Genomic DNA, 24,096 nt, shown 5'->3' with positions numbered 1-24,096 from the left:
TGTCACTCAAAAAGCCCCGATTGCAATCATAAGTAAACGTTAGCTCACATGCTATCCATTGCTAATTTATTGTCAGTTGAGCAGTGAGCAAATGATGCCATTGAACCGTTGGACCATTGAGTTTGTGGCAGAGCCGACAGCTGTGCTGATGTCCCGCAGCCATATGACTCATTCTGAACGGGACACCAGTGGTTTACATGTTCAGCGGCAGCACATGGCACACACAGTGTAGTTGCACTCATTTCTGACCCTAATCTGAGTAGCTGATCTGCAGACTGATTGAACCACTGGCACTTTTGCAGAAAGCATATATTGCGTATATGGGATGCAGAACATTACTGTGCTCCTACAGTCTGTGGAGTTGGCTAGTCTAAGTCATCAGCATTTAAAGCAACTGCCTGAGTGAGTTATTGCCCGTTTAGATATCACACTTGTAAAAATTGCAATATACTTTGTGTGATAACAAAAACTAAGCCTACAAAACCTTATTGCATCTAATAACATATAAACACAGTGGTGCGACTATTATATAATTCCTTGCTGTGGATTGACATCGCTAACATCAGGTTGTAGGCTGAGCAGAGGGGCAAGGATGTCCTGGGTAGAAATATTGGGTATCACTCCCAGCCAAGATCCAGCGGTCTGGGGGAGCCTCAGACTGTGGTGTTTATGCTGGAAACATCCCTGTGTGTTTGGCTTGGACCAGACCCATGAGAAACAGCGTAACACTATTCCCGGTTATAGACTCATAAAACAACACAGCAGTAAGATGTAGACTTATATTTAACACTGATAGAGGGTATCCTTGGTCAAGAGCCTGTCCAAAAAGGGCAACAAGAGCAAGAGAGAAAAAGAGCGAGAAGTATCTGTTGAAAGAGAAATAAAATATTTTTGTCTCTTCGTCTTTCTCTGCCTGCCTGTCTCTCTCCCTCCTCTCTCCTTTGCTCACAGCCAGCTAGAGTGATGCTATTCTTTGACATACATGCAACTTTAATGTTGGGAATTCTCTTGGCAGCACCAGATAAATAGTTAACTACCCCTGAATACCGTCTATTATGCAGTGCAATGTCGCGAGAGCTTATCACCTCGGCCTTGAAATATCTGAATCAAGTCATAGCAGTGGAGAATTTTTCCAAATGTGAAAAATGTGCTTTGTACCAAACGTAGACTTGTGAAAAAAAAAGGGAATAGACATGAATTCTTCCTCATTTTGTTCTACACTCCACAGAGACTGCCTGCTCTGTTTTTCCATTCCAGTTGAAGAAAGGAATGATCTAGCCTTCGTTTTTAAAAGAATCCCTCTACACCTCCTTATTGCTTCGCTTTGCTGCTCTGCCCATTAATCCAGGATTAAGGAAGCAATGTCTTTAAATAAGGATGTTTAGGAACTCTATATTCCTTCTCTCTGTTTCCTCAGTTAATTCCAGGTCAGCGCCATACACTTAGCCTGAGGCGGTGCACAGGCTCCCATGGGTCCAGCTCAGCCCCTCACAGTTCCATGCTTTAAAAGGCCATGTGGCCACACACATGAGCTCTACTGTAATCACCTGAATGCTATTCATCAGCCTGCAGCTACAATTATTTGTTTATAGCGTCGACTGCCATGTTTTTCCAGGCAGACGACCAGCTCTGTTCAAAGCGCAATGTGATTATGCAGAATGCCTCTTCACAAGGCCAGGACTCAAATGAGTTTGGTACAAAAGCCCCACTGATTACCCTACCAGCCCCTGCATTCAAATACAGCACAGCGGGACTGAAAGTACAGGCACAGCTCTCCTACAGTCAGTCAGCGTGAGGAACCTTTTGTTTTGATTGATATTTCACTATAATCACGCAGAGTAATTTCTTCATTGTCATTGATATGCACAGACAGATAGTCATACAGATACCCATCAAGCTCTCCTGGCCCTGCTGTGGCTCCAGGAATGGAGAGGATGAGATAATGAGATCCAGTTCATCATTATCATGCCGGGAGGGAGGAGAGCAGTAAAACTGCAAGCTGTCCCGGTGCCAGGCAGCCAGCTGCACATCTGCATAGAGCGCTGCTTGTTTCCTGCTCACATTGGTCACGGCCAATTGTAGCGTCCCCCTCTCCATCCATCCCTCTATCCCCCCATTACCTCTAAATGAGAACAGGCTGGTGTCTCTCATCCTTAGAGATTATATCTCCTCAGAACACACAGGAACACACACACTCCAAATGAGCTGCTGATGTGCTCCTCCAAAGATGCAGGAGTACACATACACACGCATGCACACACGCTCACTCGCTCACCTACTAACTCACTCGCACAAACTGAGCTGCTGATGGACAGACTGACTCTGGGATGCCTTATTAGAGCTTAGCATTGGGGTTCATTCCCCCACGGGTCAGGCCCTGAGCGAGATGATGACCGCCGCACCAGATCACCGTCAGACATCCATTCATACATCTCCGCTGTCATAAAATCATCACGTGTCACAGAAAGTGAATCGGAGTCCGAGACATGCCATGGAAATGTGACCCGTGCCCTGTTACCAGAGCAGGCACTCCCCAGCACGCCTTATTTAATTGGGTCCACAGGGAAATCAATAGGAAAAGGCTCTTCAGTATCTACAGTGTAGGCCAGACTGCCAGGCACCAAAAGCTACAACAGATCATATCACCTAATGTGATCACCCAGAGCTCAGCCTCTACAGCAACAAATGAAGCTGTAAACGTGTTATTAAATGTGTGGTGAATTGATTGCGGTTTTGAATTACTAAAGCAAGTATGAAATATAAGTTGCCATGGTCAGGTTTGCATTTACGTTCATCCGCACTGATGTCAGGAGATCAGATTCTTCCAAAATGCAATAAAACTGTGATAACAGATGTGTTGAGTAAAGATACTGTCACAATCAGCTTTTGTGCAATTCCTATTTTCTCAAGATTGTTCTCAAGGACCTTGGAAAGTTTTTTGGCAGATGTGTCCTTGGAAAGGCAGGCAGATCTGATCCGTAGTGTGTTATGTGTTTTAATAGGCCTGATCAGTGTTTTATGGCTGAGAGGATGTGACATATACTGGTTGTGCTGGACGGGTTCCTGTGTTCTCTGTGATCTGAACCACATGGACAGTCAGGCTAGTCTTACAACTCGGGGAAGAGTCCTGGCACACCGAAATGTGGGTGAAAGGACAGTTCTTTGTACTCTATGGGAATTCTGTGTGTGATAATCAGATGGTTCTTTGGTCTGAGAATATTCTACATCCCTGGTGAAACTGGTGTATAAGGTTTGTGTTACTGATAAAAGTCATATGATCAGCAGCAAAATCATAAGCAACCAGGGCAAGAGCCTGCATGCAACCAGGAAGATAAATTAAGATAATCCTTGTTGCAGATTTTAATAATCTAAATACATGAACATGAACTTCATGTGTTGGTCATGCAAAATTTTGACAGTGATGAAGTAGAGCTAGATTAACCTATTCACCCATGATGACTTGGTGGTTTTACATATTTTAACCGCGTAATTATACATGAGCAACATCACAACACCATTTTAGATCTTTGTTTAATCCATGTTTAAATGCCCAGTCATTAAATAATTTAGTTTCTAAATATATATAATTTGAAAAAGTAGTGCAACACTAAACTACTGTAGATGACTTTATGTGAGCTGTATATGAAGTATAACTTAAAACAGTAGAGATTGGAATGAGATAATTGCTGTTTTGGTGAAAACAAAGAAGATCTTTTGGAGTGTGCATGTTGTTTTTTCCTCTGAACCAACGAATCTTCTATCCCATAAATAAAATAAATAAAAACTATGATCCTCAAAGGTAGGTTGAGAAGGTAGGTCAAACAAACCATGCAATAAATCAATGAAAGGTATACCTTTCTCTCTGTCTCTATAGAGACAGAACAAAAGAAACAGAGACAATTGAAATCTATGCGTTTTTGGATGTGAACTGTCAGGGAATGCATTTCATCTATTGTTTATGTCTTTATTGATGACTCCTTTTCTACCTCTCCACAGAAGGCTATAGTACAGTATATGGTAGTGGTCAGTCATCCAGCAGAATGTGGGTTAGCTGTCACAGTAGTGGTTCATCTAAGGCTTTGTCCTGGTCACAGCAGCAGGGCTCTGCAGTCTTTGAAAGCCTTTATCTCTGGAGTCTTATCGCAGAGTTGGGGCGGATCATGGGGGCCTATAATAGATCTGGGACTCAGCCCTTATCTCCAGACCTCCTACAGCCCCATCAAAGCCCTGCCTGGCTGCTGCTGGGCCCGAGTGGCCGTGATTGCTCCGCGCACTCTGCCAACCATCAACCGCAATAACTCTGAAGCTTAGGACAGACATAGAGTATAGGTGAGAGTTGAACAAAAGAGAACGGAACAGAGGAGAATTGATCCCAGAATGGAACAGAGCAGACCGGGTGGAAACCAGCCCAGCGGAGCAGAGTGGAGCAGAACAAAGAGCCGTTTAAGAGACCATGCACAGATGAACACTGCTCATGCCGAACAGGATGAGAAGCAGCCCAGAGGTCAGGGAGTCATACTGGGGCTTCTCTTTTGAGGTGGTGGCCCAGACTCCCACAGGACGAGCAGTAGTCTGGAGTGTCTGTAGCCCGCCATGAGCCGCAGACTGTGCCCACCTCCACTGGCCCTGGCACTGCATTACTGGCCTTAGGGAATGCAGCTGTTAAATGCCATCCACTGTAATTCATTGGTGCCTGTGTCTTTTCACAGTCATTTCCTCCGCATCCCCCGCGTTCTTAGACCGTTGCAGTGTAGCCTAATTATTTCTGCATTGCCTCTCATAAAGAACAGCTGGATCCTCAGTCGCACATGTATCTTGGAGTAAATAAAAAAAGGGGGGGGTTGTGAGCATTTCTCATACATTGCATTGTCTGGTAACTAAAGCAGAAGGCTGAGTTCATGGAAATAGAATGGCTGTGCAACTTGAGCAAGCAACTTGGGTTCGGGCTTAGGGGGGGCAAAGAGGAAATCAACAACAGCGGTTGCTAAGGAAGTGGCCTGCCTGTTGAACAGCAGCCTTGACAGATGTTCATCATAGTGGGACCCCATGAGGTGCTCAGCGGAGAGGAGGAGGGGAAAAAGGGGATGCAATCATGGCTGTTATTACAGCTTTCCTTATTGCTCCTTCCTTTCACCATTTCACTTCATTACAAATCCACTCTGATCTTTCACTTTAATCCGGAGTGTCTAGAGATCTGGTTCGAGGTACCCTGCTTTCACCTAACACAACCTCTGGTAGAATAATATTGACGTTAGAAAGCGGCGGGTACGGCTGTGGGGGGGTCAGCCGTGGGAGCTGATGTAAGCCGCCCCCACACATCACGGAAATCAAAGGCAACCCAAGAATGAGGTCATGTCAAAACATTCACAGAATGTCATTACATATTTACAGGCGTATTAGATGTGAAACCCGATCAGAGAAAAGGCACATTTTGAAAGAGTTGTCGACATGGAGCTACACAGATGTGTGCCCTCAAAGATGAACATTTCCAAAAGAGGAGAAAAAGTAGTTGTTTTACAGCTTACACCTCAATGGAGCCAAGGTCTCCCGGGTTCAGCCTTATTGCTGGAAAGAGATTGACAGCTTCACCACCTTTTAACCCACGTGCCCTTCATATAAATACCTCAATGACCTGCGTTTACTGGACTGTCAAAGACCATTATGTGATATTTGTTACAGCTCAGTCTGTTATTGGATTGGGCTAGGTCCTCATTTTATTTTACAAAGGTTCCTCTTTTCCTTGTTATGTCTTGAAATATGTGGGTTGAAAGATTTGTAGATATTAAAAATTGTGCTACGGCCATGTTGGCTATCATTTCAACACTGTCATTTTCTAGTGGTTTAGAAATTGACAGGCCATTATGTGTTTTAACCAATTGCCCTTGCTGCCATTTTGGAAAATCATACCTTGTGCACTGGATATATAGAATCTGTCCGATTTACTTTATCGGCAATTTGCCCATTTGAACTTTTTTGTCGCTCTGAATTGTAAATGACTCTGAAACACATTTGATGTCAGCAAATCATTAAAATTCATGTCTTTAAGTGTGTGTGTGTGGTGTGTGGGGTCATTGTGAGCGAGCCAGTCGGGCGTGCAGTGTGACTGCATCTACATCCCCTGATATCCAGCTGTCGGCGGGTTGCTGCTGCTGTTGCAGGGGGCCGGTTCGCTCGGTTTGTTTATTATCCCCAGTTCAGCAGAGCCAGAACTCTCGCTGCTGTGACAGGGAAAGTCACACTGACCCATGCGGTGGGGAGAGAGCCAGCCATTTGAACCCATATGCCCAGATGGGCAGAGGTGGCAGAGGTGGTAGAGGTGGAGGGGGGGGTGGGGGAAGGGATCCAGACAGAAGGGTGTAATTGCGATGGCATGCTTCCCCAATGCACATTTCAAAAAGCCATCACACTGGCTCTCTGCTGACCCTTTTGAATGAAACAGTTGGGCATCCAAGTCGACCTGGACCTCCCACTCATCGCCTCATGCACGCGCTCATCTGTGTGCACAAACACAAGCACTCATATAAGCATGTAAATGTACACATTCACCCACGCTGGCTTTCTCATGATGAATTTCATGGTGTGCACTGCAAAAAATGACAAGCTGTCCAGTGATTTTATCTTGTTTCCAGACCTATTCCAGAGCTTATTTTGTGAGATTCTTAGTCAAATTATCTCACTGCACTGGCAGATAAGCTGGTTTCAATAAATTTCACTTGATACATGCCAAAATGACTTCTTTCAAGAAATCATCATAAAACAATGAGGAAAATCTTGAAACAATTTCACTTTTACCAAGTAAATGTCCTGAAAGGAGTTACATTATCCTGAAATAAGCTTGATAAGTCTGGATACAAGATCAAATAACTTAACAAGTTTGTCAGTTTTCGCATTGTGGGAGGTGACATTGAAAACCATATAATACAGTACTTCTCTACCTAGAGCAAGACAGAGAACAAGATACAACCCCATCACACACACACACACATACCACACACTCTTCGCGCGTACGCACTGTCATCCAGCACACTATATTATCACAGTAAAGCTCAATAAAGCGACATGATGTCTGTAACAAAGCTCTTGGCAGACAGAGCCGTGGGCTGTGCGCTCTCCCTGTGGAGCAGACCACCCTCTCCGTCCGCTCCAAAAACAATATTAAAAACACACACATCCCCTTTTCTCCCTTTTCTCCCAAATTTATGAGTGTTGCAAGTCTTGCGAAGGAAGAGCTTTTTTGCTTTGAGTTTTTATGGTCCCCTGTCTCATAAAATATGCCTTATCAGACCTCCCTCTCTCCTCGGAGGGAAGCGTCGCTGGGGCCCTGTGCTGTTCACATGCTGATAGAGCTCATTTGAAGAGGCTGCTGAGCTCTAGTGGTTAATTGATTTTGTGATTAGCAGCAATTAGCACTGATTACATCAGACTGAAGAGGCCCCTTGCGGGTGATCTCAGTCTCAGTCGCTCGTCTCTCTCCCTCTCTCTTCCTGCTCTTTCTTTTCGGTCTATCAGTCTCTGTCACTCACAGAATCTCTCTCTTACAGGTATCCGTTCCCCACAGTGTTCAGCAGCTGCAGCAAGAAGGACCTGACCGCCAGCTTTGAAAAAGGCGTGGGCATGTGTCTGTTCAACATGCCCGAGGTCAAGGTGCTCTACGGTGGGCAGAAATGTGGCAACGGCTACGTGGAGGAGGGAGAGGAGTGCGACTGTGGAGAGCTAGAGGTAAGGATGCTGTGTGTCATGGTAAACAATTCTTCAGCATCTTGATTTCATGCCCCCTTCTGCCAACTTTGAAATGTGTTTCCTAAGCTCTTTGTTTTGTTCGTAAATCATGTTGCCCACATTTGAGAAATGAAATAAACATGAAACCTTAGTGAGGTTTTCTGTAGCTTTGCTGACAGAAACACGGCATAAACCAATATTTCCCCAAGTAAACACAAATAGTTCATCTGGTTTGCAGAAGGTACGGCGCAGAGCTCTCATAATGCAAACGCAGTCTTCAGAAAGGGGGCTTAGAGATATGAGTGTGAATTTATTCAAAGTCTGCGCACTGCCGAGGTGTTTGGGAGGAGGGCTGTCTGATCATGATACAATTCACTGAGAGGAAACATCGCTGACAGCTTCACGCTGTCAACTAGTGAATTATTCAAATGAGCGTGCATTGCCATGCACATATGTAATGGTGGCACACATTCCAAACATCTCAGACTGCAAGATGATAAGCCAGTTTATCATGATCCAGCTGACAATCAGCAAAGGCAAGTTGACAAGAACAGAATTATGAAATATGAAGGGGACATCTATTATGATTTGGGAGGATATTTTGAATTATATAATATGTCTAGTCTAGGAGAGAATGCCTTGCTTTGTGTATTGCTATTTGCATTGCTGTGGTTACACCTTTATGCCCAGTGAGTCTGTTGTGTGAGGCAGTAGATATGGTCTGGCTTCATCCAGGGTCAGGTTGAAAGTGGCCCTGTCCTTCCAAACAAAGAACTGATATAAGCCCTGCAGGCCCGAGCCAGCGGCACTAATAAAGCTCTCCACAGAGCCGCGCCGAGTCAAGCCAGCCCAGGCCAGATCAGAGTGCTCCGACGGCACCTCTCTCCACCATTAAAAAGCCTCATTAAAAAGCCTGGGTCCTATTCCTCACAATCACAGGCTCCTTCTTTCCAGTGTGACTCCTCCGCCCCCTTCGGCCCTGGGGACCATGGGAACGGCCCTTAATGGTTTTCAGGCTGAAACGAGCTCTGGAAGGCCCATCATGTCCGCTGTGTCCCCTGCCAGCTCCATCCATCTACCTCCTCCTAACTCCTACCGCACTATGCCGTACAGTACGTTCAGGCCGCGGCTTAATGGCAAGAGGGAGAGAGCCGACCCCGGGGGTTCCAGTCAGACTGCCTCTGTATGAGGTCATACATGCACAAGCAGACACAGACGTGCACATGTACTGTATAGCTGCACTAGCGCACTCGCGCATGCATATACACATGCACACGCTTTCTTCTTCTTCTTCTGCGCCATACTCGGATGTGACCCGGCTCCCCTTCCATCTCTATCAGAAGGCAGAGAGTTGCTGATTGGTGCAGCGCATGGCTTGTGATAAAGACTAACATGAAACAGATGGGCCTCCATGCTGAGGGGGATATGTTACGCTGATGGTTGAGACGTCTCGCTCTCTTTCTCAACTTATGTTTCGAGGGGTCTGAATGAGGTTATAGGTTCCATCCGATGGAGAGGTTGTTGTTTTTAGAGAAGCAGGAACCGGTGTTTCCTGACCTCGGCCAGGGCCTCTAGTTGGTATGGAACACGGCCCAGCTAGGGCTGCATCCCCTCCGATAACTCAAAGTGCATTTGATCTGAGGTGAAATATGATCTCTTTGTGGTGATTTTCCTTTCCTTTGCTTCCCTTCTCTTTCTCTGCTTGACTTTCTTTTTTTTCCTATTCTTCTCTTGTCCCTCTGAAGGAGTGTATGAATCCCTGCTGCAATGCCACCACCTGCACTCTGAAGGGAGATGCTGTCTGTGCCCATGGACAGTGCTGCCAGGACTGCCAGGTAGGATATAAACCGGCTAGCCAACACTCACACAGTTGGTATTTTTCCCAGGGGCATCTTGACAGGAAAACCCTTCTTAGATTCATATAGTCAAATCAAATGTAATGCCTTTCATTAAATTTAGTGTCCTCATCTCTCATCTAGAGCTGCTTATTGCTGACCCCATGTTTGTGTTAACTGCAGACTTTCTGTGTCCTTGTCTTAACTTCTGTTGCTTGGTGTCTATATGTGAGCGTAGCTGAAGCCAGCGGGCACTCCATGCCGTGAGTCCAGTAACTCTTGTGATCTGCCAGAGTTCTGCACCGGCACCAACCCCCACTGCCCTGCCAACGTCTACCTGCACGACGGCCACGCCTGTCACAATGTGGACGGCTACTGCTACAACGGCATCTGCCAGACCCACGAGCAGCAGTGCATCACACTATGGGGCCAAGGTAAGTGGGGGGCCCCCTGCTGGTTCTCATGGCACACTGACCCATTCAATATAACAGTCGCCAGCTTCATAGTAATGCGTTGCGATGTGCGCTGTAGGAGCCAAGCCAGCCCCGGGCATCTGCTTTGAAAGGGTCAACTCAGCAGGAGACCCCTACGGCAACTGTGGCAAAGACTCCAAAGGCTCCTTTGCCAAATGCGAAGCAAGGTGAGAGCCAGTGTATCCATTTACTACACAAGCACTAGCAACATGTGGGTGAGACAAACAAAAACAAATGCAGTTCAGATGTAACAAATGCTCTTTAATTGAGTTAGGAAATCTATAGAATTCATACAGTGTCATTTGAATGGGTTATTTTGATTCTGTGTATGACTGTAGTTATCCTTGGCAGGGGCATTATCAACCCCCTCTTGACATAATTTCTCTAATGGTAGAGAACTGCATTGGACCTGATTGAATGGCTTCTCTACTGAAGCAAAGGTTACAGATTCACTCGGCATAATGCAGCGCCTTGCAAAATCTCTCTCAGTCTTCAGTCTGAAAAGAGCACAAACAAGCTGCATGTTTTCCAATTTCCCTAATTGGAGAGCTAGAGCTAGAGGAAAACTAATTGCACTTACAGAGAAAACAGTGACGTGTTATTCTATTAACACATTGTTTGTGCTGCTGTTGCTTTGCCGTGTATTTACAGAGACGCTAAGTGTGGCAAAATTCAGTGTCAAGGAGGAGCCAACCGCCCTGTAATTGGCACCAACGCTGTTTCCATAGAAACAAACATCCCCCTGCAGGAAGGGGGGCGGATCCTGTGCCGAGGGACCCATGTCTACCTGGGTGACGACATGCCTGACCCTGGCCTGGTCCTGACGGGCACCAAGTGTGGAGATGGCATGGTGAGAGCAAAGTCCTGTGATGGTCAGATGCAGCCAGTAAAGATACATATGTGGCAGCCAAGTAATTGCAGGGTACAGCACACTCACCAGTGATGATAGGTATCTCTAAGACTATGGTGAAACTGTTTTGCCCAAACACTGGGCAATAACTGTGGAAAAAGTGGTGCGGAGTGACATCAGGCTATGACTAAGATGTTCTAAGAGGTTCTATAGGGTGTGTCTGCACGTCAGTCCAGGCATGGACAGGCTGTTTGGTATGTCGGTAAAAAGAAATACCCATTAGATATTCCACAGATGCCTTCTTGACTTATTACTAAGGCTATTTGGCATGTTCCAATGGCCATCAATACACCCATCGCTTACTGCATTGATCCAGTCAGTCTATTTTGTCTTACTTACTCGTCTATAAGCCTCCACCCTGAAGGAGAATCCAGCCTCTGCCCTCATCTGTCAAACACTCTGGCATTGCTCTCCTTGCCCACTGCTGCCAAGCCCATCTTCACATCCAGCTTGGATGTATTTGGGTGGGGTGCCTTGAAGGAGCCCACAGTCCACACCAAACAACTTTTGAAATGGCGGCTTTAAATATGCTTGAAAACCACCCAGTGTTAACATATTATATATTCATGCTGAGCTGTTTTAGAGCTGAACTCGTCTGTCAGTGTCTCATTAAAAGAAATAGCAGAGCTGGATCAGTTAGTCTTTCCCTTTATTCGTCACCAGATTTGGATTAGGTTTGGATATTAGTGCAATGCTCTGTGAACTCACGCTGTCATTTTTTCATGTCTTTGTCTGCTTTAGATGTGTCTGAATCGCCAGTGCCAGAACGTCAGTGTTTTTGGCGTGCATGACTGCTCAGCCAAGTGCAGCGGCCGAGGGGTGAGTACAGCACCTCCCATCCCTATTCAGAACCTACCATGTTGAATTTATTTGATATCCACTAGTTACCAAGCTTAGAGCAGTCCCCATCCAGTTTAGTTATTTGCTCAATATCCTATCCCTCCCCTGCTCAGAAGCTCATTGGGCCGCAATATGTTCAAATGCCCAATATACGGTGGGTAGGTAACCATTACAATGCCTTGCAATCAATCATTCTGGCTGCTGAAAGGTTCAATCAATTAGATATAATGGCTTCATTTATGTTCAGCGTTAAGTGCCATTCATCATAGTTTGACTCTCAGGCAGTCGTCCTTGTCCCAAAAACTGTACTGAAATCTGAAGGCCAGGCTTTATTTGGCCAAGCCCTGGGAGCAGTGACACGCAGCTGGGGAGCTCGGATATTGGATTTTTCTTTTTCACTTCTTCAAATGCCACCCATCAAACTTCTTTGGGTGGTCCTGTTTAGATGAAATATGTGGCTTTGTGGTAATACCCTTAAATTCACTAGTAAGTCCCAGAGGCTTTGAATCTGGCTGATAAAGTTATTTCTTCATCAAACTAAGCTAGAGAGGGTATCGCTTTTACCATCTCTTAAAATGAGACATCTCCAGTTATTATACGGTCATATTTGTTTGTCTAGCTTCACTAAAGACTTACCTCTCTGTAAAGAACTGGTTCACTCACAGAGATAAAAATGATGTTGCCCCAATAGCAGACAGGGCACCCCTGTACAGATCAGATCAAGATGTTGCCTTTCAAAGAGGCCCACACCTGCTACCTATTACCCTGCTAGGGAATCCTCTTAGACTTTACCATTCCTTCCCTCTAAAGAACAGGAAGACGAGAGAGCGAGAGAGAGCGAGAGAGAATTTGGTGGTTAGGGGGTATAAAAATGTGGGGTGAAGGAGAAGCCTTGCTCTGGTTTTTACACCATGTGGACCGTGGCAGTGGGTGACATAGCGGAGGTTGACTCTGAGTGCTACACCATGCGGAACATGCTCAGACATCTGTATCTGTTAGCCGTGGCGTCACTCAAGGCTGCAGCCAATCTCGTAAACATGGCTCACTTTTGTCACCTTTTGTTAACTATATGCGCTGTAGCCTGGTGGATGCTGTTGCTGCAGCCATATTTATAGGGGCGATGACTGCATTTCGGGCTCACCTAACTCATTGCTGTCCCTTTGTATAATGCAGGTGTGCAACAACAATAAGAACTGTCACTGTGAGGCCCACTGGGCGCCCCCGTTCTGTGACAAGGCGGGTTTTGGAGGGAGCGTGGACAGTGGCCCCATGAGATTAGCAGGTAAATCAACTGTCACAAGTCCATCCAATGCCTGATATACTGTATATGGAGGTTCTTACTTGTTATGTTATACACATGGATTTCGTAATGGGTCATGGAATATGTGAGCATTTCAACAGTACTCTTATTGTAATATATTGATGACGCATGTTCAGGCACAAATGGAATCTGAGGACTCCTAAAACATTTGCTCTCATATGCACAGAACCATACTTTTATGGTAGCAAATGGCGGCTGTAAACTTTAGAAGCTGGAAAAGAAACACTACAGAATCCACAGATGTTGCTTCATCCAAAAAAATAAAAGTCCACAGAAATGTCCACAGATAACTGTTTGGGCCTGTTCCATGTTCGGTACCAGAAGATCGCTGTTTATGAGAATTCCTCTTCTCTCCTTGTGTGTGTCTGAGCAGACCATGGGAGTCTGACAGTGGGGATCCTGGTGGCTCTGCTCACCCTCCTGGGGGCTGGTCTGATCATCGGCCTCAAGAGGAAGACCCTGCTGGGCCTGCTTTTCACCAATAAGAAGAACCCAATCGAGAAGCTCAGGTGCTTTTGTCCCACACATTCTCAGAGCTTGATAAACGTTCATTCATAGATATCATAGAACTCATCATCTGTATCATAGAAAATGGTACTAATTGTCATTTTGTAATTTATGAGTATAGTTGAATGTGTTAATAGAGGTGTATGAATGATTGTATTGCAGGTCGGTACATTCTGGGACAAGCAGGCCACCCAGTCCTCACCAGTCCCAGTCAGTGGGCACAACCTCTCCACCTCGGCAGGCTCCGGCTCAGCCCCACAGTGCCAGCATCTTCAAGGTTAATAGACTACACCTCCCTACTCCACAGGCGCAAACACACATACAAAAACAGACTGACAAAAAGATACTGTACAAACAATGCAGAGACAAAGCCATTCATACAATATCCCACTCCTACATATAAAGGATCACCGGCAGATGATCCTTCCTATAATATCCTTCCTGGAATGCTGCTGCTGTCTCAATAGCACAAATCATTCTCTACGGAGTGACATGTTGTTTTCACATAAACGGCAGCTCATTCAAATCCAATTAAATCATCCCTCACTATGTGGACATGTGGAGGAGGCGCTGATAATGGAGCCTGTGGTGAGCAATGTGTTCATGACACTTCAATACATTTCTTGTCATTAAGAGCTGCCTGCTCAGAGAGAAATTGATGTATCTGCACGTCTCAGGTGGGGAATTTTGATGTGGTTTCCTCTTGGTCATATAAAGTCATCGATGTTACAGATAATTGCAAAACAGAGCAGCTTTTCGCTATAATGAATAGTATGTCTGCTCTGTATGCCTTAACTACTCTGTTATTGCCCTGACATGCCTTATAATGCGAACTGACCTGTGATCGATTGAGTTAGGGTTGCAGTAATAGGAGAAGCCGTGTTAGAATTGACATTTGTGCTGCAGGCTGGCACATGCACACAGGCAAGCTGTTGTACATTACTGAAGATTGGTGTTTTCAGTTACTGCGTCTGTAGCATGTGGTTTTCATTTGGGCTCAACGGTAAGAAGAGAAAGGATGTAAGACTGTTTGATGTAAGCAGAGTGCAGGTGAGGTCATTTTCCAGTTGTCAGGAGCTGCGTTAAACCGGTGCGTGAGTGTGCGTGTGCATGCATGTGTGCGTGCAGTTGTACGTGTCACCGCATGTGTGTTTGGGCCATGCACATCTGGACAAGACTAAATAACAGGCAGACTCATATTTTGGCCCTATTCTGTGGTGTCTGATCTGTCTATATGAGAGCGTGTGTGGGGTCTGTAGCCTTGTCCACCTAGGCTGCACTTTGGCTGAGGCCAGACGGGTGCTTATGGCACAGTCTTTGTCGTCCTTTGTCTTTCCCTTTGATAGGTTACCTGAGGAGGACCTGGGGAATAGTGAGCAGGCCAGTGGGAGCATTTGATTGATGCACCTTTGACAGCCTCAGGAAGAAAGGCGGAGGGGTGGAGAAGACAAGGAGGTTAACATGACTGTTTCTGATGGGAAGCAGACGGTTCCGCGTTTTTTTTTTTTTCTGACTCTTCTGTCTCTCATCTTTCCACAGCCTCCTCACCGGGGGCCAGAGGCTCTGCTCCCGCCGGCCCCCTACCCCTCCCACAGCCTGCGCAGACTGCCCCAGTGCCCTCCAGTTCACCTCAGCCACCCGGTCCCTCTTTCTCTCACCTTGTCCCTCTCTCCCGTCTCTGGACCGGGCCCCGGGCAGCTGAGGCCCCCGGCCCCTCCGCCGCACCGGGCTCCACCGCCCCACATCCACGTCCCTCCCCGGGGGGCATCGTTCCACAGTGCGCCACGCCTTAACTCCTGCAGGATGGTCATGGTGAGTGAACTCCCTGTTCGCTGCACCTCCATTTACAGAGGTGGAAACATTTTACTTGGTGCTGTTAGTCACTGTAATTTCTCCAGTGGGTCCAGGGAGCTTTTATTGACTACTAGAGCCTATAATACCTAAACAGGGAATTGATGTTGTTCACTGCACCTTCAGATTGCTGTTGTGATGTGGACCCTTTTCATGGTTCTTTGGTGTCCTATAAAAGTATATGCGTGTTGACAGTTACGCATAGTCTCATAAAATAGTGAGGTTAACCCAGGAGCTAGCGTCATCCGAGCGAGACTTCAATCCTATAATATAAGCCAACCGCATAAATAATGAAAATGGAGCCAGCCTTGTGGAGGGGAGCATGCAGAACATGAAACGCCAATTGGCATGTGTAAGCCAGTCCAATATCACAGGGTGGTAAACTTGCTGCCAGTAGTATTCCGTAGATTTCAGCTATGGCATTGGAGGCTGTCAAAGTTTAGGCGAGGTGAAAGCCAGGGGTTCCTGGTGATTAATCCCACTAACTCAGTGATTCTCCAAGGCTCTTATTTGCCTTTAATCCGGTTTGACTTGTCCCCTGTGGACGAGGGAGGGGGGAGAACGAGAGAGAGAGAGAGAAACAGGGTGAAAAAGAGAGAAAGGCAAAGAGAGACAGAGACAGAGCGGCGAGAGATAATGAGGAGGTGAATGAAAGAAAGTGCAAACAAGCGAGAAATACACAACCAGAGGGAGAAAAAACAGAATCAAATGTGAGTGACACCTACAAAGAGGCTTTGCATTAGAAGCCTGGGATCAGCAGTGAGCTTCACCCAGTGAGCTCCCCCTGAAAGTTGACTGTAATTTATGTCAAGGATCATAGTCCAGCCCCAGGGACAGCAGGGAAGCTGACACTGCTGAGGAGCAGAGGTCAACACCACACCGCACCAGTATCAGGCTAATTAGAAGTGTGTTAAAGAGCTAATAACATTCTCCTCTTGTACAGATTAATGGGCTTGGTCACAGAGGAGGCCTGCTAGAGGATTTTTCAAATACAGCACTGCTAATAAAAAGAATGAGCATATGATGGATAAGATAAGTGTCGCACAAGGAGCATCACAATTAAACCTTTGAATTGTACTGTGAGATGTGTTTGTCATTTCAAGCTAACTTTGCTTCCATTGTGTTCCACCAGTCTTGGTTTTCATACACCTTTACGACAGGTGAAGAATAGCTCATGCCAATGTTTTGCATTGAGGAAGTGGGTCTTCCCTCTCAGCTGTTGCTATTTAATGTGAAAGTGTGAAAATGAAAGTGATGCCTGTTGGCAGCAGACTTCCTGCCAGTATCTTTAGCAGCTGCTTGGCAGCTCCAGAGAGGCTGACCAAGCTGGAGTGTTTTTTTTGCCCAGCGGAAAGCTCTCTGCAGGGGGGCAAGGAAGCATTGTCCAGTGGGAGCGTTTAACCTGATTGACTGGAGCTATTTAGTTAAAGGCAGGCTTGGACTTGTGAGATATGGACTTTGTTATTCTCAGCTGAAACCATCCTAAACTTTTACTTTTATCTCAGAGTTTTGTACCTATTAATCATGCACCCGATCAAATGTGTTCTTGCCTTTGCCTGCGTTTAATTTTACTACCATTTGATACTGTTCTGATATTTTTGGATGGAGCTCAAATCCCCCCCTTGCATGACGGTATTGGCTGTGAATGTTATGAATTAGTAGCAGTGCTTCAAATGTGAAGCTTCTCACGGCTCTTGACATTATGGATGCAAAGGGGAGACATAACCTGTGTTAATGACTTTATGGATGGCATAAAGAGGCCTCTCAATGGAGCATGAAGGTTTTTAATAGAAACAATGAATTAGGGCTTCAAGTTTGAGATTGCGAAAGGAGAGATATTTTGAATAGCAGTCCTTATTCCGTGGGCGATCTCTGAGGTTCTGCTGCTTGGCTCCTTTCTTGCTGAGATGTTTGAGGAGGCTTCTCTCCAGCCTGGGAGGAGAGGAGGAAGTGAATGGAGTCCAGATGGAGAGTAGGTAGCAGGCATTTATCATGACCTCATCCTCGCAGAGAAGATTAGAACCACATGACGGCTCTTCCCATCGCGAGTCATATGGGTAGGGCTGCCATGATGACTGAACGACGAGGACACAACCAGCAGACCCCAGCTGTGATTGGCTGACTTTGACTGCCACCTGGTGGTGCTTCTCAGTTATTATGAGCATGTGTCTTGTCTGTCCCCTGTCAGGAGCTGGAGAAGCCCAGCCCGCCCCAGAAGCCTCTTCCTGCTGACCCGCTGGGAAGGAGCTCTCGTCTGGTTCGAAGTCCCTCTGTGCTGCAAGGCCACGCTGTGCTGCAAGGCTCCTCTGCTGTCTGTGGCCCTGCAGCAATCCCTGGTGTACCCAGACCTGTACGCCCCGTCCCACACCCCAACAGGTAAGACCCAGCCTTCATCCCATTAGGTTAATAAAAATTAAACAATATGAGGTGCATCTTACGCTGATACAAACCTGGTAGAATTCATTTATCTCTTTTCTCTCCCCTCCAGACCCATTGCCAAGCAACCTCCAACACTACCAAAGCCTCGCATAATTGCCAACGTCAAGTACAGCAGCTGAGACTTGGCCCAGAAGGGACATTGTTGCGATACGACATTACAATTTGCACTATGAAAACTCTGAAAACCTTAAAATATGGTGGCTTCTCTGAGTTTTGAATAAGGAGACCTGCCGTGTCCCCTTGGTGCTCTGTCTCTGAATGGTGCTATGAGTCTGAGCTCAGGTACATGTAAAGTATTTATATTCTGTATTTATTGCCACACAGTGCACTGTGCCAGACACTTTTACTTTTATGGTAGCAACTTAGAATTTTTAATTTGTTGTTTGCATTCATTTTGCAATTGGTTATTTTCCACATCAGCTGATCTGTATTGAAGACAGCGGGGGGAGAAAAAGAAAAGAAGCCAATCTTTAAAATCTGTGAAATTGTGATGTACAGACAATTTTGTGTTAATGGAACTGCATTTATAATGAAGGGAACCCTTTCCATGATAGGATTGTTTTATATGCTTGCAGAAGAGCTGAATGAGCTGAATGAAGCATAATGTGCAATGAGAGGATTGCTCTTTTGCAGAGCAGAGGCCTCATATTCCAACACTTTCGCCCACTCCAGTCGGGTCTTCGAAAGAACACTTCTAGTCAATTTAGGGCTCAATAGATTTGATGGATGGAGACAGTTTTTGTAAAAGGGCCACGCTCTCCCGAGTGACTCTGAGCTGTCTCGAGCCAGGGAAAGCTTGAAACAACCAAAGGAGGAAGAGCATAGGCAAGTCCTGCCACGGTATTAATGCAAAAGTCCTGCGATGTGGTTGTCAACACATGATTACATCTGCAGTGTTGTGCAGTTACTGGAAGGAGTGGTGCAGCTCTGTCCAGCCAGCTGAGATTTAGCTCTGTTTCCCTTCATTCAGATTGGGGAAAGGTAACCAGCGGAATTGTGCAACATTAGGAATGTCACTGATTCATCATCTTTCATTTAACGAGACCCAGGCAGCTCAGTCGAGGGACCTGGGGACTGAGATGTGAACTGAACATGGATCTGAAATGGGCTGAGATCAAGGAAGCCTTCATCCCTCAGAGAGACTTCACTACTCTGAAATATTGCTCCGCTAAAGGTCATGTGTGCTTTGGATATTTCCCTCTCTGCCTGTATGCACCGAGGGCTCTTTGTGAAATTCTGTGATTGAATCATGGGATCACTAACGAAATTCTTACAAGCTGGCAGCCATTGAGGCCAAATAAACTTTATGGAGGTACCCATGTGCAGACAGCCAGTGCCCGTTTCGGGGGGGGTTAATGTGTGGATATTGAACCAACAAGGTTAGCTTTTCTCTAAGGGGAAGAGAGCGATTCACTTGACGAGGAAGCAATTCTCGAGCTCTTCCTGCCCATGAAATGAAGTTTAGTGGTTATTCAGTGTGCGCCGAGCCAGCAAACATCCAAAACTTGACTCCCATGGCTGATTGTAGAGAAATGTGCAGCAGTTATTCATTTTCTATTTCCTTTTTTTACTTTTTACTATTGAGTATCTGTCCAGAACAGTCTTTCAAACCATTATACATGTCAGATACAAAGTCTTACATAAATCAGCATGTGGTAATCTTTTATTGTATTCCATTGTTTTTGCAGCATTATTGTTTTACTTGATTGCAGTGCAGCATATGTACATTCACATAGAGCAACACTTCCTTTAAGCACAGACCTTGTTCACAAATATCTAGGCTGAGAACAGACATGATTTGTGATGTCCATCTAGTATTTCTGTGAGTTATAACACAGAAATCCAATGTTAAATAATTACGTTACTTTTGATACTGTTATCTTTTTAATGATGCACTAGTTTTACATTAATTTGTTTACTTTGCTATTTCAATGCCATGTGCTCATGTAGTAGTAGTTTCATCAGTATTAGTGTCCAGTCCCCTGACTGTATGTCCTTATGTTCCTTGTCTGCTGTGTTACCGGTGAACACATTTTCGTGGAGAATGCTTTTTGTATGATTATTTGATACATCATATGTAAAGAAAACACTCAAAGTGTCGATGTCTGTCCATGGCATTTTGAGCACTCAAGCAGTATTAGTAAAATTGTTTATCAAACACTGAAAAAACATTTGTCTCATTGATCCTTTTGCTCAATAATCAGACTGGGTGCATGTTTTCAGCAAGACTGGCTGAACACAGTGAAAAGATCAATTGTGTGAGAAGATTGATTAATGTTTCAAAAAATGAATGCATGTTTGAATGTTAAAATAGCGCACAACACAATCTGCATACAGCATAATCTGTATTTTTCTGTTACACTTGGCTTTTTCCCTCCAGCAGTTGCATGATACTCTGTGGAAAAACACATACAGACTTGCTTATGTCCTACATATGATATTTAAAAACCATGAATGATGAATATATCTACAAATTTCACCTTTCTCTCAAAAGCTTTCGCCATTTCTTTCGCGCTTGAGCCGAACTGCAAACAGAAAGAAGACTGAACATTGTCTCTGATAGGACAGAAACACAAAGGTAATTTCACATTTTACAGTAGTCATTATTTTCAGAGTGGTCTCAAATATGTTATTGATTTCCCCATTCAAAACGGAGAGCTGTAGCATATTACCTCATTTTTAACAAGGCGGTCTGCGCCGTTCTCTAAAAGCAATTTGACAAGGTCTTCATGGTTGTTCAATACTGCAATCTAAAAAGGCAGACATCACGCCAGCTTCTTTAATGAGATCTCACATTGAAAACGTATTAAATGTTATGTCTTTTACCATTAGCGGCGTCTTTCCGTCCCTGTCCCTGACATTGACATCGGCCCCGGCCCTGAGCAGGAGGGAGGCCACCTCAGCATTACCGGTGACTGCTGACACTCTCATGAGGGGCGTCCACCCGGACACGCTTTCTTTCACATCAACCTGAGAGACGGGGGATAACACATTTCCTATCCACCAACCAATCAATCAATCAATATCAGACCTCATTCTTATTACCAATCTGTGTAGCAAAAACAAAGCCTATGCAAGACATTCAACAAAGCCTTTAGGATTTGTTGACTGCTTACCTGAAAGTTATCCTCTATCATGTGCTGGATGACAGGTAGATGACTGCCATCTACAGCCCAGTGGAGGGCGGTGCACCCGGCTTTGTCCCGGGACGTCCACAAAGCCCCAGCCTTTCGGAGGTACCTCACAATGTCCAGGTGGCCACAGAAGCAGGCCAGCATCAGGCTGTCCACACACAGAGACAAACATCACATTGGCAAATTAAAATTTACAAATGGTATATGGAGGTATTATAGCACTGAGGAAGGGTTACAAAACGTGTTTATACCTGTCTTTCCCACTACTGTTCTTCATGTTCACCTCTGCTCCATTCTGCACCAGTATATCAACCAAACTAGAAAAGAGAGTGCGGTTATTAATCAATTCAAAAGTGTGATCATAACAATATTCTATTGTCATGATAACACACTGACCAGTCTGAGCACAGTCATCTCTTTATGATATTTACCTGTAAAATCCTCTCATTGCTGCCACCATTAGAGGAGTGAAGCCCATCTGGTCTGGAACATTGACATCTACAGTGCTATCAAGAGGAGGGCACAGCATTTTATTCACTTCATTTTCATCTCAAAAAACTCAAAACATGAAATCACTTCCCCTTCACTTGGAATATGCCAGTTGCAAGCCAACATGAAAGATAAATCCTCTCATGGTATTATACAATATGATAACCTGGAGAAGAGTAGCAGACAGGCTTACTCCATGCGTAGAATTCTAGTCAGCTCATCTTCATTGTTGAAGCTGACAGCCTGATGCAGGTTTTTCCCGTTTAGTGGTTCCTCTGAAAAAAAAAATCAATGCCACACAGTATTGTCCAAAGAGATAGTGTTGAGGTGTTAGAGACTGACTCGATTGAAATTAACATTTACAGTCCATCATCATGTAGGGGATGCATACTTGTAGTCCAAACAGATATCTCTTGGCCATAGACTATTTCTCCTGTAAGATGGCAAGTCTTCAGTCTGAATCTATACAAGGTGTTTGGGTCTAGCCCCTCCACTGTGAACTTTGTTCCATATCCACTTGAAACAAGAAGAAAACAGAATCATTATCAATGCTGTCATGATAATACCAGAAACACTTGGACTGTAATATAAAAGAGTCACTGGGTTTATGTTTTACTCACACATAGATAGTTAGAATTGCGTGTTTTTTCGGGTCCTTCTCCTCCAGAGTGAACAGGGTCCAGGTTTCAGGAGGTCCCAGGCGGGCCGCGTTCTCCTTATTGTCCCAGCTCAGTTCTATAGTATGGTGGTTCACTCTCCCGACCACTAGAGCACCTGTGGGGTTGAGTGGGTGAGCTGTCAACCAGTTTCACTCATTTCTCTCCAGTTGTATCAGAGAGCCACTAGAGGGCGTAGTTGAGCAAACAAGGAAGTGTTTCAGGATCATTTGGAGTGCTGAGGGTTTGACTGATGGACCACAGTTAACTTAATGTAAATACAAGACAGGTGCATAATCTTAATACCTATCTGCACCAGTGTCTTACAGAACATACAGTTAAGCAAAGTTATATATACATCTCAATCATCTTTGTATTACGCACTTCTCATAAATTTCTCATTTTTAAAACACATAACTTTGCACTAACACCCACTTTCAGGAGTACCACGTTATGCAACATTTAAATGATCATTTAGTTCTATATGAAACCATATGACATGGTTACTCTTGCTGGTTGAGATGGCTCACAAGATATTACATCAACTCATCCCATTACATTAAAGCCCTTAAGCCCTGGTGCTTTAAAGGCCCTATGAAATAATGCAACAGGTAAAATGTAGCTACATCCTCACCCAGGATGGTTTCATGATTACACCGCTATTGTTAAGAGTGGTGAGAGGATAGCGCACTTGATATTTGAGACCAAGGCGCTCAATCAATGACCCTCTATAAATAGGCTGGAAAAAAACTGTTGCTTTCCTTTCGTATAGGCTACTTACATCCAATATTATCTATGGAGGTATCAAAAATCTTGCCATTTAGTAGCATATAAACTCTAGATTTGACTCATTACAACTATTTTGTTGCAACAGAATCTGGCTGTCTTTCACATGGAGGTGTAAGTAACGTCACACTGCCTGGCAAAGGGCGTATGTCTGATAAACTGGTGCCTTTTTGAAACACTGGAGCCTTACCGGGAACAAAAGAACAGATCATATTAAGTTCAACAGAATAGCCTACTCTTCTAGTCTGAAAAACATATTTTGGAAAAAAAAAAAAAAGACAAATTCACAGTAGTCTACCTTGGCTCTCCATTGCAGATTGCATCATTCCATGTTGCTTTTCAACTTCCATTCCTGTGTTCCACAGCAGCCTCCTCTCTGTGTCCAGCATGTACAGTCTAGCGTTTTAGTTGATTGTTGCTATAGGAACAGGTGGACAGTCGACATGTGCAAACTTTCACTTGAGCAAACAATACAGCCAGGCTCCTCACCGCGTTGGGCTCGTTACTTAAAAAAATAATTAATTAGTCGTTACTCATTTCAAAAGTAGCATAATGTGGGCTAATTACTTTAATTACTCAGTAAGAGCAGTAATTTGTTGCACTACTCGTTCTCTAGGCTACCCCTCATAATGGCGATTGCATCCTATCACTATATTCCAGCGTTGGTGTACGATGTTCTTGTCATCATTTATCTCAATAAAATAAATCAAAGTGGGACTACTTCCACCAAGAGAAAATAAACTTTTCTCCCATTACTATCGGCCTACTTTAGCACAGGGTGAGAGGAAGACGACTAATTATGAGGAAAGTTAATAGTGGGTCCGATTTTTGGATAACTCAACTTCAATCTGATATTTGATGAGGTAATAACAAAAGCAGTCTTACTTTTTTTATTTGTAGCCTAAATGTAATACCATTACTGAAACTGAAATAGTAATCCGTTACTGGTAAAAAAAAAAAAAAAAAAAGTAACGCTTTACTGATTAATACGTTCCCACCCAACACTGGTACAAGGAGATTCCTGTTAAAGATGATCTATTCCCTGAAAATCGCCTATTCCTTGCACTGGTGGGGATATCCTGACTTGCCCACGCATGATTATTACACTTAGCCTACTAATTTCTAAATATACTTTT

The 24,096-nt window shown here is 44.7% G+C and overlaps 2 protein-coding genes across 2 annotated transcripts in view; one reads left to right on the top strand and one right to left on the bottom strand.

The window, feature by feature from the left end:
* Nucleotides 1-18,014, top strand: part of LOC139647968 (disintegrin and metalloproteinase domain-containing protein 12) — a 62,893-nt gene extending 44,879 nt beyond the window's left edge. The window contains exons 12-23 of the mRNA XM_071523990.1: nucleotides 7,542-7,719; nucleotides 9,465-9,554; nucleotides 9,793-9,988; nucleotides 10,086-10,194; nucleotides 10,679-10,877; nucleotides 11,679-11,756; nucleotides 12,951-13,059; nucleotides 13,472-13,607; nucleotides 13,768-13,882; nucleotides 15,145-15,417; nucleotides 17,645-17,832; nucleotides 17,945-18,014. Of these exons, the coding sequence (XP_071380091.1) occupies nucleotides 7,542-7,719; nucleotides 9,465-9,554; nucleotides 9,793-9,988; nucleotides 10,086-10,194; nucleotides 10,679-10,877; nucleotides 11,679-11,756; nucleotides 12,951-13,059; nucleotides 13,472-13,607; nucleotides 13,768-13,882; nucleotides 15,145-15,417; nucleotides 17,645-17,832; nucleotides 17,945-18,014 (1,741 nt within the window). The remainder of the gene's footprint in view (nucleotides 1-7,541; nucleotides 7,720-9,464; nucleotides 9,555-9,792; nucleotides 9,989-10,085; nucleotides 10,195-10,678; nucleotides 10,878-11,678; nucleotides 11,757-12,950; nucleotides 13,060-13,471; nucleotides 13,608-13,767; nucleotides 13,883-15,144; nucleotides 15,418-17,644; nucleotides 17,833-17,944) is intronic.
* Nucleotides 18,015-20,251: 2,237 nt separating this feature from the next.
* Nucleotides 20,252-23,271, bottom strand: fank1 (fibronectin type III and ankyrin repeat domains 1). Its single transcript, XM_071523965.1, has 11 exons — nucleotides 23,259-23,271; nucleotides 22,139-22,292; nucleotides 21,910-22,034; nucleotides 21,712-21,793; nucleotides 21,461-21,535; nucleotides 21,281-21,346; nucleotides 21,012-21,177; nucleotides 20,722-20,865; nucleotides 20,568-20,645; nucleotides 20,376-20,420; nucleotides 20,252-20,290 (listed from the first exon to the last, which is right to left on the bottom strand). The coding sequence occupies exons 1-11, from the start codon at nucleotides 23,269-23,271 to the stop codon at nucleotides 20,252-20,254; spliced, it is 987 nt and encodes a 328-aa protein (XP_071380066.1).
* Nucleotides 23,272-24,096: the final 825 nt, after the last annotated feature.

The sequence above is a fragment of the Centroberyx affinis genome, unplaced genomic scaffold (genome assembly GCF_046629955.1).
Source record: "Centroberyx affinis isolate AG114_WGS23_722 - 3 ecotype Tasmania unplaced genomic scaffold, CSIRO-AGI_Caff_v1 ptg001131l_1, whole genome shotgun sequence".
In the NCBI taxonomy this organism is placed as follows: Eukaryota; Metazoa; Chordata; class Actinopteri; order Beryciformes; family Berycidae; genus Centroberyx; species Centroberyx affinis.
The sequence above is the reverse complement of the archived record's forward strand: the minus strand, read 5'-3'. Positions and strand labels throughout refer to the sequence as shown.